This window comes from Astatotilapia calliptera, chromosome 7 (genome assembly GCF_964374335.1).
Source record: "Astatotilapia calliptera chromosome 7, fAstCal68.1, whole genome shotgun sequence".
Taxonomy (NCBI): Eukaryota; Metazoa; Chordata; class Actinopteri; order Cichliformes; family Cichlidae; genus Astatotilapia; species Astatotilapia calliptera.
Window position 1 is genome coordinate 19,015,686 of NC_137428.1, and position 14,814 is coordinate 19,030,499.

Consider the following 14,814-nt stretch of genomic DNA (forward strand, 5'->3'; position numbering starts at 1 on the left):
GCACAGTTTGAATAATTTCTCATCTTTTATGAGAATTCGTTCTCTAAGTGTCTGAGTCCAACAAAGTTTCATTAGCGCAGCAAAAACAGCACCGCTTACCAGCATAAAATTCAAGACATCCTCACCCCTCACCTCAATATCAATGTCATTGGAGAGTATTGGACTGCTTTCACAAAGTTTCTTCTTCTCTTCCAGGGTAAATAGACATGGATGTTTTCACCCACGATATTGACAAGTAAACTTTGTGAGGTAAACAGCCTGACAGCATAGCCAGAATGCAAAAAACTCAGATCAAGTCTGAACTTACTTTGCTATCTCGGTTCTACAGATGAAAAGCAGCCAGAGTTTTCGAGAAGACTTGAGGGTAAAAACTGAAAATATAGCAAAGTATTTAATTGACACATATCCATTTTTAAAATATAATGTTTAGAAAAATTGTTTTTTTACACAAACAGTAATATAGTGAATCTATCTGTTATGGGATGGAATCAAAATTAAATGTTTCTTATCTCGCTTGCTTGCCTAAAACATGTTTGTCCTACAGCAGCCACTGTAGCTAGAATGATACACTTGAATTGAAATCTACTGACAACTGGTGGTCGAATTTTACAAACTGTACCTTTAAGTCCTTTAAACTGACTTTTACACCTAATTTAAAGTTGGCTTATCCCTCCTTCTTCTTGTGCACATCTGCACTGCTTCCTTGTTACTATATTTAAATCACTTCCTGGAACTCGTTGCTGTTGTTGATGTTATGTTTTTTTAAAAATTCATGGGTCGTTCTTTGTGAAGTCAACCCCGAGAGTCAGACTGTCAAGACTAATGTAGGCATCTGACAGAGAACATTAGGCAGAAGCGACCTGAACTGCATGTGCCATCCTTCCATCAAATCTTTTAGGCAGCAGTAACATAAAGTTTGCTCACCACCAATCCTATGTCCTGTGACTTTAAAGACAACCTTTTTGACACACTGGAGTGATCTAAAAATAGAAAACAGTGAACTGCTACCCAAGAAGACTGCCTTGAAGGGGACATCAGCCAGATTTAAAAAATGTCTGTTTTTTTTTTAAATCTTTTTGAGCAGAACTGTGCATCTTTTTCTTCTGCACACTTTTTGAACTGAGGAGCTGCGCTAAGAGAAATAAATGTCAAACTCTGGTATTTGTAAGCCTGGGCGTCCTCATACTTTCAATCTTTGCTTTTGAAAACACTTTAGTCACTACTTCTCCCTTATAGATTTTTTGGTAAACCAAGATGATCCGTGTTCACAGCTTCACTGAAAACCTTAATCTGAAAACTTCTTATATGCACCTCAAGTCATCCTGAAAGTTAGCACAGGAAGTATGCTCGTGTGCAAGTGCGGGAAAGCGATGCAGGAGAGTGGAGGGTTGCTTTTGATTTTAAAGGCTTTTAGAAAGTTGACATCAAACTATTTGTTTGTTTTTTTTTTGGGGGGGGGGGGGGTGCTTTGCCTTAGTGTAAGAACATGTGGATTGTAGTGAGAGCCGGGGGGCCAAAAACTCTTCAAATCAAAGGAAATCATACCAAGTACTTGTCAATAGGCTGTTCCAGGGGATATCTGTATTTTCTCTGTCTGTTCTGATAGATTCTGATACACTGAAGCGTTTGGACAGCTGCAGGATGCTGCATCCTTGCCCTTGTTTGAATTTTCTAACCCAGACTTTTAAAGGATCCTCCTTACACTGTTGCCACTCAATCTCTTGTACACTGGACGGATACATGAAAGCTTCTTGCATTCGTAGTAGTATCCCCACTCAACACATCCCTCAGTACTAAGCATTACTCCTCTCCACACATCCTGATAGGTTAAACAAGGTGTTTTGCTAAGTTCACCTCAGACTGTCTAAGCCCTGCAGCCAATCCCTCTTAGTTTCACCTCAGTCAGGGATAAATCTCACTTATAACTATCCTCCCGTTCTGCCAACACATCTAAACACTCTCTGATCACTTTCAACTGTGTCCTAATGGGGGAAGCAAGCCATGCCATTACATCACCGCACCCTCCCCCTCCTGCCTTGTTTGTATAGTCACACTCTGTCATTCTCTTTAGCTGTCCGCTCCCTTCTCTCTCTCTTTTCCCTTCGATAATTATGCCCCTGCGCTGTCAAAGCTGCTCATGCTGTGCCCAAATTCACCTCCATGGGTGTATTATTAGGACAGTGGCCACCTGAGCTATCTTTCACCCCCAGGGAGGCTGACTGACGATGGCCCACTGCTGGATGTGGGTGGCCCTTTTGCGCAGCCTTGAAGTCCCGCTGCTGGGCAGGGCAAGCCAGCCGGGCCTGGCATGGCTACACTGGGCAGGGAGTATGAAGTATGGCCATAGGCCCAGTCTGGGATGCACTGATCCACGCTACCAGCTGCCATCTTCCTCCCCTTCCTGCATGCTCCCTTTCCGCTGCTGCGCGGCTTCTCTCTCTTATCATGTCTATTTTTAGAGCTGGCAGATTTCTACCTTCTAAAATGGGCAAATGTGTTTTGAAACAGGAAGGTGTGTGTGCGTCTGTGCGCGCATGTTTTTTGTGTGTGTCTTTCTTAGACATACTAGTGTGCACTGTTGGCCAACTCGTGCACGTTTCATGCAGCCCTGCTGGTTCACTGTACATTCCAGTACACATGCACGCTACCCATTTGCATTCAGCTGCTCTATGTTCTCCGCCCCGAGGGAGAGCGTTGATTGAAGGTTTTGGTTCAAAACCGAGAGACAAAATAACAAACAACAGTACGGTGAGACCTCTTTGAATGCTACATTGTTTTTTAATATATATCAACACCGTGTGCATTTAGTGTTGATTTCATCTATCTGCTTAGCTAAGCTTGGATCATTATTACTTCTTCTTCATTATTACCTATCCACCAGTACACCGTTCTGCCTCAAATCTCCTTAGACCATCGCCCCTCGACTGCAAGCTACAACTCCATAGCAGCTGCCGTACAGAGAAGCTACAAAGAGACTACTGAAGCTCCTAACACAGCACTAGTGACAGTAGCATCTTTGTCAAAGTGCTTGGAAGCCCGTCATGTTGAAAGAAGCCAACATGCTGGCCTGTTTGGCGAAGGAGAAAGGATGCTGCATTCCCAGGGAACAAGAGAGATAAATAGAGTAGAAAAAATGCATCCCTGTGGAGATGGAGGGAGCAAAAAAAAACTACTGTAAACCAATGTGAGCGGGAGGGGGTGGACGGAGCTACAGCATGCCTCCACATCAAAACCCCAAAAGTAAATTCTCCCCCAGCTTTTTTTTTTTTTACTACGACTGCTACATAGCAGTCGTAGAGTGAGAGAAGTGGAGGGGGGAAAAATTATTTTACATCTTCCACAGTATGTCTGTAGTCTTATTAAGAGTGAGCAGCTCTGCGCTTTGGGTGATGCTTTTTCTTTTTTTTTCCAGAGTGCCCTGACTTTCTCTTGACTTGTGGGACTGCTGAATGAGTGAATGTAAATGTACACCAATTAGATAAGAAACTGGCTTTTCTGTAAAGCTGCCAAATCTGTAAGGGTGGGAGGGGAGAAAGAGGAAGAGGAAGAGGAAGAGGGGGAAGAAAAATATAGCACTTGCTTGAAAATAAATGATCTGTATCCTAATATCACTCAACCAATACCTGTTTGGCATGTGCAGCAGAAAGAAGCACAATATGATATCCCCGTGTTGGTGCTGTTCCTGGATTATTAAAATTAAGGTTCAGCATTGCAAGCGACCAATCACATTGTTGTGATGTCATTGTTTTGTGATGTGGAAACACCATCACGCCAGACCCTAACCCCTTAACTAAAGCCCTGTAAGCCTAACCCTAACCACGATCGCATCCTGACCTCAGTGCTCAGTGATTCTGTAGCGAAAATGAACAGATTTCATGGGTCATTACAAATCAGAATGAGGACTTAAAGTGATGACAAGAATATAGTCACGGTACAGAATTAAACCCGCTGTTCTGACATCCCTTGCTTCTTAAGTAAACTTTTATCTGACAGCTTCCCCACTCACTAAATCCCCATCTAATGCACTTAGAGGGGAGCGCTGCTTCTAAATCCCCCCACAACCACCGACAACCTGAGAAGAACAAGAACTTTCTGCTCTAAAGACCCAATCCGATGTGAAACTGCTGACTAAGGCCAGACTCCTTCCTGTCCCGCCCTCCATTCCTCTTTCTCTTTCTGTCTCATCTACCAAGCAACACCACTCTGGATCCCCGAGAACGAGAGACGCTGGCCAGTCCTTGTAAGGAAGCCCATTAAGGCGTCCATCAATATTTCATCATTGCTCACTCAGAAACATAGTTATAGAAGTTTCCAGGCTGAGGCCATTAGGGGGCAGACGTCAATACGTTATGGCAGCGAGCAGTTCTCCTGACTTCTCTCTTTCCCCCCCCCGCCACACTCTTTCCACTAGCTATGTCCATCTCCCCTCTCAGGATAAGTCACATGAGAGGCTTCTCTCAAGACAACAGTGGTTTCCGCTGTTAAACAAATCATTAACCATTAGGTATCCGAAAACCACAGTATCCTCTGCTGCTCCTGTCAAATGACCCCTCCACCCCCCAAATGCCAGCCTATGTGGGAGGAAGGGAGGCAGACAAGAGTGGAGGGCTGTTTGCAAAATCGTCTTAACAACTAACAAGTCTCCAGTCACTCAGAATATAAACACCTAATTAACAGCATGACATGATTTTATAATGTGTTGTCGGCCGACCAACGCTCTGCGGAGACACTTGTTGTGAGATTGACTCAGGGCTGTTGAGACGGGTCTGGCACCCCCGGTACTGGCCCTGCCAGTGAGTGGACACTCAGCGACAGCAGGGCTGATCATCAAGAGGGTGAACTTGTCTCACACACGCACTCAATACACACACACACACACACACACACACACATACATACACGTGCTGTGAGTCAAATCATGAGTCAAACCTCAGATATAAAACTTTCCACGGAAGAGGCGGGAGGAAGCTTAATTTCATTCGTACGATTTTATAACCCTTATTTCTAATTATTACACCTACATTAGTTGGGAGTAGCCTCCAGGCTAAAGTGTGTTAAATACTGCTGTAGCAGACATTTTAACGAGTTTTCCTGCAGCTCACCCTTTAGTGTCCTTGGAACTAAAAGGTCCCAGTGTATGCATTTTACCACAGGAAATGCGAGCCCCTCTAGAAGCCCTAAATTAAACCGGACACCGGGCTGGCAAGTCCATACTAATGTAAACAACACCTTTAGGTCAGTCCCCAGTCATTGCACTTGTGTCGTTCCTTTCGGGTCCCTGGGGCTTTTACAGTGTGAATCCTGCTCTGACCTTAGTTAGAAATGCCTGTCATTACTCTTTTACGCTTCAGCCCTGTGAGCTGGTGATTTCCAAACTAATAGTTTCAACTTTTATTTCAACACTTTTAGGTGCATTTCATTCAAGACCAAGGCTACTGTGCATGTGGCCCATGTGTTCCTGGTCACTATTTTTTTTACCACTTTGAAACATTATTATTACGATATCCTACATTTTAAAGTCACTAATAAAAGTGAAACATATATGATACAAGCCCTGACATGGACTCACCAGAGTGCAGAACCTCTCCGGTGGCCTTCCACATGTGATCCCAGGCGGATCCACCTTGATCCGCATAAAGTCTTTCATGGACCTAGGTTTTGGCTGGCAGGCGTAATGCTCCCACACCGAGCCCTCGTCCGTGCTCACCAGGGATTTGCACAGTTCGTACTGGCCCAGAGTGGAGGCCAAGCAGCGCAGCAGCAGCAGCAACACAGCCTGAAGGAGCATGGCAGGCTGGGGGGGTATTTGGAGAGGGGTCCGGCACAGGGTGAGGGGGCCACGGAGCTCAGAGGACAGGTTACGAGCATGGAGCGATAATCATAGGGAACGAGTGCACATCCCTACCACCATACTGCTGTGTTTGGAATGGAGAGGTCAGGGTAAATTGACATCACCTGCCTCCAGGTTTATTAATTCCCCAAAACGAAACACTGAATCGGCAGCTTTCTCTCAGCGTTTCTCGTCAGTTATTGGCAGCCCCAAAGAGGAAAGGAAAGCAGGACACTTCACTGTTTTGATGGCTGATTTCCTGAGGAAGATGGGCAGTGGGCGTGGGGGTGGATAATGTTACGGAGAGGAGTCTCGGCATGCACTCTAACCATAGTGTTGCAGGGAGTTGGGTGGGAGATGTTTGCGCGGATCCATGTCTCACAGAGCGGTGTCCTTCAGGGAAACGGCGGAGCTAGTTGGAGAGGATGGAGGAGAAGTTGATGCGTCTCCAGATGTATCCATTGGACATTTCAGATTTGTTGAGCTCTTCCGATTGTCCTGGAGGTGAAATGGGGGGCATAAATAATAGGTTAATACCTGTGTCCGCAATTTTTCGCATTCTTAATTTCACTGCAAATAAATACACGTGGCATTTGACAGGACTATGCTCGATAAAACTTAAGTGCCCGTCTTCGAAATGTCATTTTTATAGTAACGTTGAGCTTTTAATTCGCGGTGTCAGATTAAAAATGCAACAAATCCCACTGATTTACTCTGGAAAACATCACAACTGCCCCCAAACTATGAAAACATTTAAAGTGAATATATGCCACGAACAGTTAGTTACAAGGAGTTTGTTTTACATACAGCCCGAATATCTGAGTGTTAAAATAAAAGAAAGAACAGAAAAAAAACGCCACACCGCGTGGATAACCTTATGCGTAAAAACACGTGCTGCTGCCGGGTGCCGCCTGTGCGTGTGTGTTTTTTTGTATGTGTGTAAGAGTTGTTTTTGCTCCAATACCGGCGACAGAGAGTGGACTATACAGATGGTAATAACTGCACTGCAAGAAATATCCGTCGGCAAGAGGTATTTAATAGCCCAATATAATCTGTTTACTTTATGACCCGGCAAATGGTGCAAAAAATAAAGAGTGACTCATCCACAGTCTAGTTCAAGAACGTTCTTCAGCGTAGTGTCATTTCATTTATACTTCATCAACCTCGGGCCTATCCAAAATTCAGCTTTGCTTCAGCACATCAGTAACTGGTGTGATAATAAAGTTCCGGAGAAACAAACTGCTAATTGAGTTATTCGCTAATATAAATAAATAAACTAATATTATTTGTATTAACTATGTTTCCATTTTAGGCCGAGTAAATGAATAGCTACTCATGATGATTTCCCCCCCTTTTTGCAGCGTGGACTCACTGCTTATAATCCGCCCGTCATCCCACACCAAAGGAAGTCTGGTGCTTAAACAGCCTATCCCATGCACACCCGGTGACTTACTTCACTTGTCAAGTGAAGTCGCCAAAGCTGTTTCCCGGCCCGGCACTGGCAGTCTCGCAGGGGTGTGTCAGTTTCTACAGTAGTGCATCCTTCCGTGGAGCATCACTCCAATTTTACATATATATGTATGTGTGCGGGCTATAATGCACGCTCAAGAATGAATGCATCAGCGCGTTTGTCTAAAGCAGAATGAATTATGCTGCCAGTCCCCCCGAACATCCTGAAGTGCTCCGGATATTGTGGAGGCTACAACTCATCAGCAGCTCTCCGGTGCTTGTCTGACTTCGCAGAGCTTTCGCAACAAACGCATCCCGCTGTGAAATGCTTTAATCAGATAAAACACTTACTTCTGACATGCATCTGTCGGGCAGGTCAGCACTTTGCTCGGAGTGCGTGCACGTCCACCCCCCCTGTTTGGCCAAAAAAAAAAAAAAAATCCCCTTTACCATCCAGTGTACTCGTCCCCCGCCGCGGTCCTCACTGTACTCCCGTTATCAGCCGGCTCGCTGTTTGTTTGGTTTCTTTTTCTGTTTTATTTCTTTTTTTCCCCTTTTTTTGCCGTCCGACGGATACTTTTTGATCACAGCGTAGATGGCTGCGCACGGTAGATCGGTGTCCTAGATCTGGAAACGGCTGCGAAAACAGGACTGAAATCCAGCGTCAAGGAGTATCAAAAGTATAAAATATTGAGTTTGTGAAAAAAAGGCTTGTGCCCGCCCTTCTTCCCCTCCTCTCCACTTCCTTTTCCCACTTTTACAAAGCTCGGGTTTACCCGGGATGCTCAAGGGCAGAAAGAAAGAGAGGAGGAAAAAAAAGGCTTTATGGAAAATATCTCCCTCCCTCCTCTCTCTCTCTCTCCCTCTCTCTCCCTCGGTTAATGCCTGGGCTAAATCCTTTTACCATCACTTTCAATCACTATCTGAGCTTTTATCTGCTCCAGCCCTGCTGCCTGAACCGGGGCGGTGCAACTTCTCCTATCCGCTCCAGCTCCAAACTGTTCCCCGTCAGCTCTGATCAGCACTCCGCTCGGCTTTAAAGGAGCAGCCGGAGAGAGAGGTGGGGGTCCCGGTGGTACCGTAGCCTTTACCTCCGACCTTATCCGTCCAGATTTGTGAAGATAACGTCATCTATTCTTCTGCCCGCGCTGTTTATCAGTTTATTCAAAATAATCTCCCCCTTCCCTTCAAAAATAGGTATTCCCGCAGTACTCCTGACGGGACTTGTAGTGCCGGAGAACGTTGTGACCCTATCCCACTTTGTTGAATTATTTATCATTATTCCTGAACCGCAAAATCGCCTTAAATTTACTTGTGAGGTTCAGTAACAGCAATTTTAATTTTAATGTTTTGCAAAGATATTAGGATGACTTTTGCATGTGTCTGCAGTAACTGCAGCATGTGGTGCCTGTGTGCACTGCATCGAAGTACTTTGATAAACGTGAGGTACATGTAGTTAGTTTCCTTACACTGCTGCGCGTGTGTGCGCGCCCGCGCAGTGATGTGTAGTGCTTTTGTCCTGTCCATGGTCCTACTGTGAAACAGACTCTTTAACTTTTCAAGCAGTGAATGTGTTTTTTTGACTCAAGGTTGTGTGACTTTCACCTGATGTATGCTGTTAGACTTGAGTCAATCAACAGTATAGAAAAAAAAACACATCAGTACAGAAACAAAACGAATCCAGTTCTCATAATCATAACTGTGCACCCACTTACACAGCATGGCATCCATTAAAGGAGCAATGTGTTTTTTTTTTTCTTCAAAGCAGTTTAAAACATTTGAAAGTTGACTAAAAAAAATATCATCAGAATGTGAAGAACAACTATGGTGCTACACTAATTATCAAAAGTATTTCCTTGTTTTTTCTAAACACCAAGTCTCTGTGGCTTTTAAACCCCAAAACACGCTGCGCCAAAAATCGGTCCACCCCAAGGATCGGGTCCCCCGACACAAACAGAGTAACATAGTGTACGCTGTTAAGTGCCAGGAGGATTGCCAGGATTTATACATCGGGGAAACCAAACAACCTCTGGCGAAACGGACGGCACAACACAGAAGAGCCACCTCATCAGGCCAGGACTGCAGTCTATTTACACCTACAGGCCAGTGGACACTCTTTCAAGGATGAGGATGTACACATCCTGGACAGGGAGGAACGCTGGTTTGAGCGCGGAGTCAAGGAAGTCATTTATGTGAAAAGGGAAAGACCATCTCTGAATTGAGGAGGGGCTTTGATCAGTCATTATGCAAATGTACTGTTTATAAGATTGGGGAAACCTGCAGTCAGCTGAGACTGAAGAAGTCACTTGGATGAGTGACGAAACGTTTCTCCCACAAAACGCTACGTCCAGATGAACAGAATCAACTTTCTGGAGATTTACTTTCCTGGATGATTGAGAATGCATCAAGACACCATTACAAAGGCGTTTTATCGGGTTGTGGTCAGGACTTTTTTTTGTTGTTGACCTAATTTTGAGCGTGCTTCTCTTATTAAAAACGTGTTATTCCTAGGCAGTGTTGGTCAAGTTACTTGAAAAAAGTAATCAGTAACTAATTACTGATTACTCCCCCAAAAAAGTAATCCCGTTACTTTACTGATTACTTATTTTCAAAAGTAATTAATTACTTAGTTACTTAGTTACTTTTTAAAAACACGATTTACAACCTGAAGAGGTGATAAAGTGATAGATCTTTCAGCCCAATTCTACTTTTTCTACATAATCCATCATACAAAATGTAATCAAATGGAAAAGTCTCTTTTTTTAACTTGTTTTATCAGTTTTAATCTTTTAACTTTATGCATCAAGCAAAACATTTAATTATATGCAACATTTTCTGACTTGAATAAATTTGTTTAATATTTAAACCTATTTTCTACACATTCCAGCACATAAAATAAAATATTTTTTGTGTTTTCACTCACTCTTTCAAACAGATGCAAGTAAAACACAGCAGAAAATAAATAAAGTCAAAGACTCAGCGGTCCTTTTGCTCTATTTTCACCTGTAAAGCAGGAGCAGGGTAGGCGGAGGGTTACCCTGGTGTAGGTGTGCTGCGGTCAGTTGAAGAATCTGCGCGAGTGTCTCTGTGAGTTTCCCATCACGTCGTAGCTACTCGGTGCTTGCTCGGAAGTTTAGGGGTTTTTTTCGCTGTAAAAAGAAGTTTTCTTCCCACACTTTAAACGCTGCACGCTCATACTCTCTCCCGCACTCGATATATTATCCATTGTTGATCTGCACACAGCTGCTGTCACCAACGTCGCACTTGCTTACGTCACTGTCATGAGACATTCTCGCAAAAAAAATCACGGTTTTAGTAACGCAGTAACGCAGCGTTCCTACGGGAAAGTAACGGTAATCTAATTACCGATTTTGCAATAGTAATCCCTTACTTTACTCGTTACTTGAAAAAAGTAATCAGATTACATAACGCGTTACTGCCCATCTCTGTTCCTAGGTTACAAAATCTGTCATCTTCAGGGTTAGACATAAACAACTTGCTTATCAGTGAAAGCGATTATCAGCTTCTCCTGCTAGCGCTGATTGCCAAGCTCAGAATGTTTATATCTTGGCAAGATGTGAAAGTTCAAGAGTGGTCACACCCAGCATCAGTAGTTTATTTATTTTTTATTCAAGTGGGTTTACAGGTCAGAAACACTCTGACCGTGGATAGCAGAAGTGCAACCAAAAGCCTCTGACTTTAAGAAAGTTGAAACTGGACTGGGAGATTAGGCCAAAAAATGTCAAGAGCAGTGAAACTTGGGGAGCTGGTGTGTAACAGAGGCAAATACTGTGATGTGACATATTCAAATCTCAAACAGAGACACTGCTGTTGGGACAGGTTTGCTGTGGTGCCATTTTTAGCTCACGTAGCATTTCTCCATATTTTACACAGCACAGCAGTGCCAAATGTAGCAAAACAGAACCCTCCACTAAGGTGATTTAGTGACTTTTCTTTGGTCTTATTCCACTCAGAGTGTTGTTTGATAGATCGGGATGTACCTCATAATTTATTCTAACATATGCAAACGGTTTATTTGGCATAAGCCTAAAGGTCCGTGCATCTGGAAACCACAAACATCAACGTGATATCATGATATAATGTTTTAGATCCACACATTTAAACTTCTTGTGTGATGCATTGGAGGTAATGTCTTGATGCATGCTCAATCATGACTGCAGGTTTCCCCAATCTTATAAACAGTACATTTGCATAATGAGTGAAACCAGCCCACTGAAGGAACAATGGGCTGGGAGGTCAGATCCTTAATCTTAATTATGCAAATTCTCATGACCATTGATCAAAGCCCACTGATCACTGGCCATGAGTACCATTCACAGAGAGCTGGGGAATGGCAGCTATCACAGCATTGTAAGATGGTGACAGATGTACCCTTAGGCCCCCTCCTCGATCCAGAGATGGTCTTTCCCTTTTCACGTAAATGGCCTCCTTGACTCCACGCTCAAACCAGCGTTCCTCCCTGTCCAGGATGTGTTCATCCTCATCCTTGAAAGAGTGTCCACTGGCCTGTAGGTGTAAACAGACTGCAGAGTCCTGGTCTGATGAGGTGGCTCTTCTGTGTTGTGCCATCCATTTAGCCAGAGGTTGTTTGGTTTCCCCGATGTATAAATCCTGGCAATCCTCCTGGCACTTAACAGCGTACACTATGTTACTCTGTTTGTGTCGGGGGACCCGATCCTTGGGGTGGACCAGTTTTTGGCGCAGCGTGTTTTGAAGCCACAGAGACCCGGTGTTTAGAAAAAATGCATCTCAAATGCTCCGATACTCCTGACACGTACGGGATCACTACAGGTTTTCGCTTAGGCAGCGGTTGTCCTTCTCTCCTGGATCGGCTGGAGCTTTCTTTTGGTCACCACATTTACTCTGGGCCTTCTTGATGTGCTGTTCTTCTGCCTCCCTGGCCGCTGTGTCAGTGGGGATGGTGTTCGCTCTGTGTTGTAGCGTCCTGATGACACCCAGTTATGCAAATGTACTCTTTATAAGGTTGGGGGAAACCTGCAGTCAGCTGAGACTGAAGAAGTCACTTGGATGAGTGACGAAACGTTTCTCCCACAAAACGCTACGTCCAGATGAACAGAATCAACTTTTGGAGCCATACAATAATCACTTGTTATAGTACTCAGGTTACTTCTTTGTTTTTTGTTAATTGTGCACTTTGTTATGATTAACATTACCATTGTTTAGAAACTATACTTAAAAACTATACTTAAAAATCTTACTGTCATGCTTCTGAAGCAAATACAACTGTCAGGCAAGCAGCAACCTCCAGGGCTGCAAAATGAGAGCCAACCCAGAAGTGCCAAAAACTTTAGTTCCTCTAGTGGACACTTGGGGCTAGCTCCATGATAAGATGCCCAACTTTATAGCATTAAACGCTTGTTTACTAGATACTAAAATGTTCTTGGCCTTAATGGGTAAGTCCCCAACCTTCATGACAACTCCTCAGCAGGTGAGAAGTTGTCATGCTCCAGTATTCTTTCACCTGAATGCTGGATTTTGGGAATAGCAGATGAAATCCGCTTATTGGAGCAACCAGTATATTTATTTTTGGTGTCTTTCCAAGCATTTTAATGGGCGTTTCTGGCAAATATTATGGCTTGCTTTACACAAAAGTTTGTGCATTTAGTTTTGGTGGATGAAATTCTAGTGATTTTATTAGTCTGTTTACTTGTGCGGATGCAGCTTGCTAACAGAGCTTGCTAACCTCCAAAAAACAATAATGTCTAACTGAAAAAAGGCAACACTGTGACAGCCAAAACACTAAACTAAACACTACATTGAACCTTGAAAATGCAGGTACCTAAGTCAACGGGCTATGTCACGGTGGCTAAACATCTGCCTTCTTTTATGTCAGTGCACTTATGTAGCTCAGTTTGGGGAGACGGCAGAATTAGCATCAGTTTGATTTTGTGGATGTAAAGAACAACGACAATAACAGTGAAATGTAACTGGTGCCAACTACTGGTGGTCCATTCCGTGCAAAATAATCATTTTAACTGATGAGCAAAAAGATTTTTTTTTTAAAGTGTCCTTTTTTGACTTTCCCCCGCAGTTGTTATGCAAAAAGGTAACTGTGATTAACCTAAGTTGTCTGTCCTTGTTCTTTTATCATTTTAACAAATTAAATGGCTTGTGGTTAAAGTTAGGGTTTGCTTCAATTCAATTCAATTCAATATGCATAGCACCAAATCACAACAATAGTCACCTGAATGCACTTTAATGTGCCATTCATGCAGATAAAAAAAAATGACTCCAAAAGCAGAAAAATGACCCTCAATATTGCTTACTAGGGAAAGCAGTGGTTGTTAACCAAGACATGGCCGCAATTACTGCTGTTGCATGCTACAAACCTGCAATCTTGTTCTCTTTTAATGGTAGCTTATAAGATGGTGTAATGGTGGGCGGTAATAACCAGTCCTCATGAAGAACAGTGCTCTTTAATGAATTCAGCACAGACTAACATCCAAGGGATAGCAGTGACACACATCGGCTATCAACTAGTAGTGATGGGTCGTTCGCGAACGAAATGGCTCTTGGAGCCGGTTCTTTGACGTGAACGACGCGAGCCGGCTCCTTATCGTGAGCCGTCACGTGTTTTTTTTTTTTTTTTCCTTTCTCTCAGCCTCTCTCTCGCACTTTTTTTCCGCTTCACTCTGCACGCGAGCCTTGTGCTTTACACTGGGCAGAGGGGGGAGGGGCGGTAGTTACACTCAGTAGCACAGGAACAGAGCCAGAGAGAGAGAAAGAGAGGCAGGGACAACAACATTAGAAAGGTATAGTAATCATCCACAACTATTTTCGGTTGCAGATGATAAAGGATTGAGAAAGTTTATTCATGCAGGTCCATATGACAGAGAATATGCATGTTCTTTTAGTTTTCATATTATAATTTATATTTAATTGTGTTGTAGTTTGCAGGTGTTCTTTTCACTTTAAATTTGTGAAAGGAAAAAGCTGAAAATTTAAATAGTTAAAACTTGAAATGTGAATAGTTGATTTTTGTATTATATGATTTATTTATTACATTTTATGTGGAGTGAATAAATAAAAGTATATTTACGGTGGCCCCTAGAGACAAAGCACATACAAACTTCAAATCACGTACGAACTCTGAAGCATGTACAAACTCCAAAACACGTAAAAACACATACAAACTCCAAAACACGTAAAAACTCCAAAACACGTAAAAACACGTACAAACTCCGAAGCACGTAAAAACTCAGAAGCACATAAAAACTCAAAACACGTACAAAAGAACAACAGAAGTGCTCCAGGATGCTGGGCGCAGTGTTGAGCCTTTGTTATCTTGTGGCTACACAAGCCAGCAAGTACCAACGACCGGATTTGGTGTGTGGTAATAACAGGTAAATGAACTTTTTTTTAAATTATTTGAATATATATATATGAGTGCCTGTGTATAAATACACAAACAATACACACATGCTTTCAATTGTGTAATTTAAGTGATCTAGTAGCTCTGCTTTGGAAGTTCAGTTCATGCTAGAAATGTGTTT

The 14,814-nt window shown here is 43.1% G+C and overlaps 1 protein-coding gene across 9 annotated transcripts in view; it reads right to left on the reverse strand.

Annotated features, from left to right (window-relative positions):
• The window catches only part of ntng2b (netrin g2b), a 74,266-nt gene extending 65,893 nt beyond the window's left edge, over window positions 1–8,373 (reverse strand). For 8 of the 9 annotated variants that reach the window (XM_026173397.2, XM_080303580.1, XM_026173395.2 and 5 more), the window contains exons 1-2: window positions 7,631–8,373; window positions 5,570–6,328 (exon numbers count right to left, since the gene is read on the reverse strand). In XM_026173397.2, the coding sequence (XP_026029182.2) occupies window positions 5,570–5,788 (219 nt within the window). In that variant the 5' untranslated portion in view covers window positions 5,789–6,328; window positions 7,631–8,373. The remainder of the gene's footprint in view (window positions 1–5,569; window positions 6,329–7,630) is intronic. The other variant, XM_026173393.2, reaches the window with a different exon arrangement.
• Window positions 8,374–14,814: the final 6,441 nt, after the last annotated feature.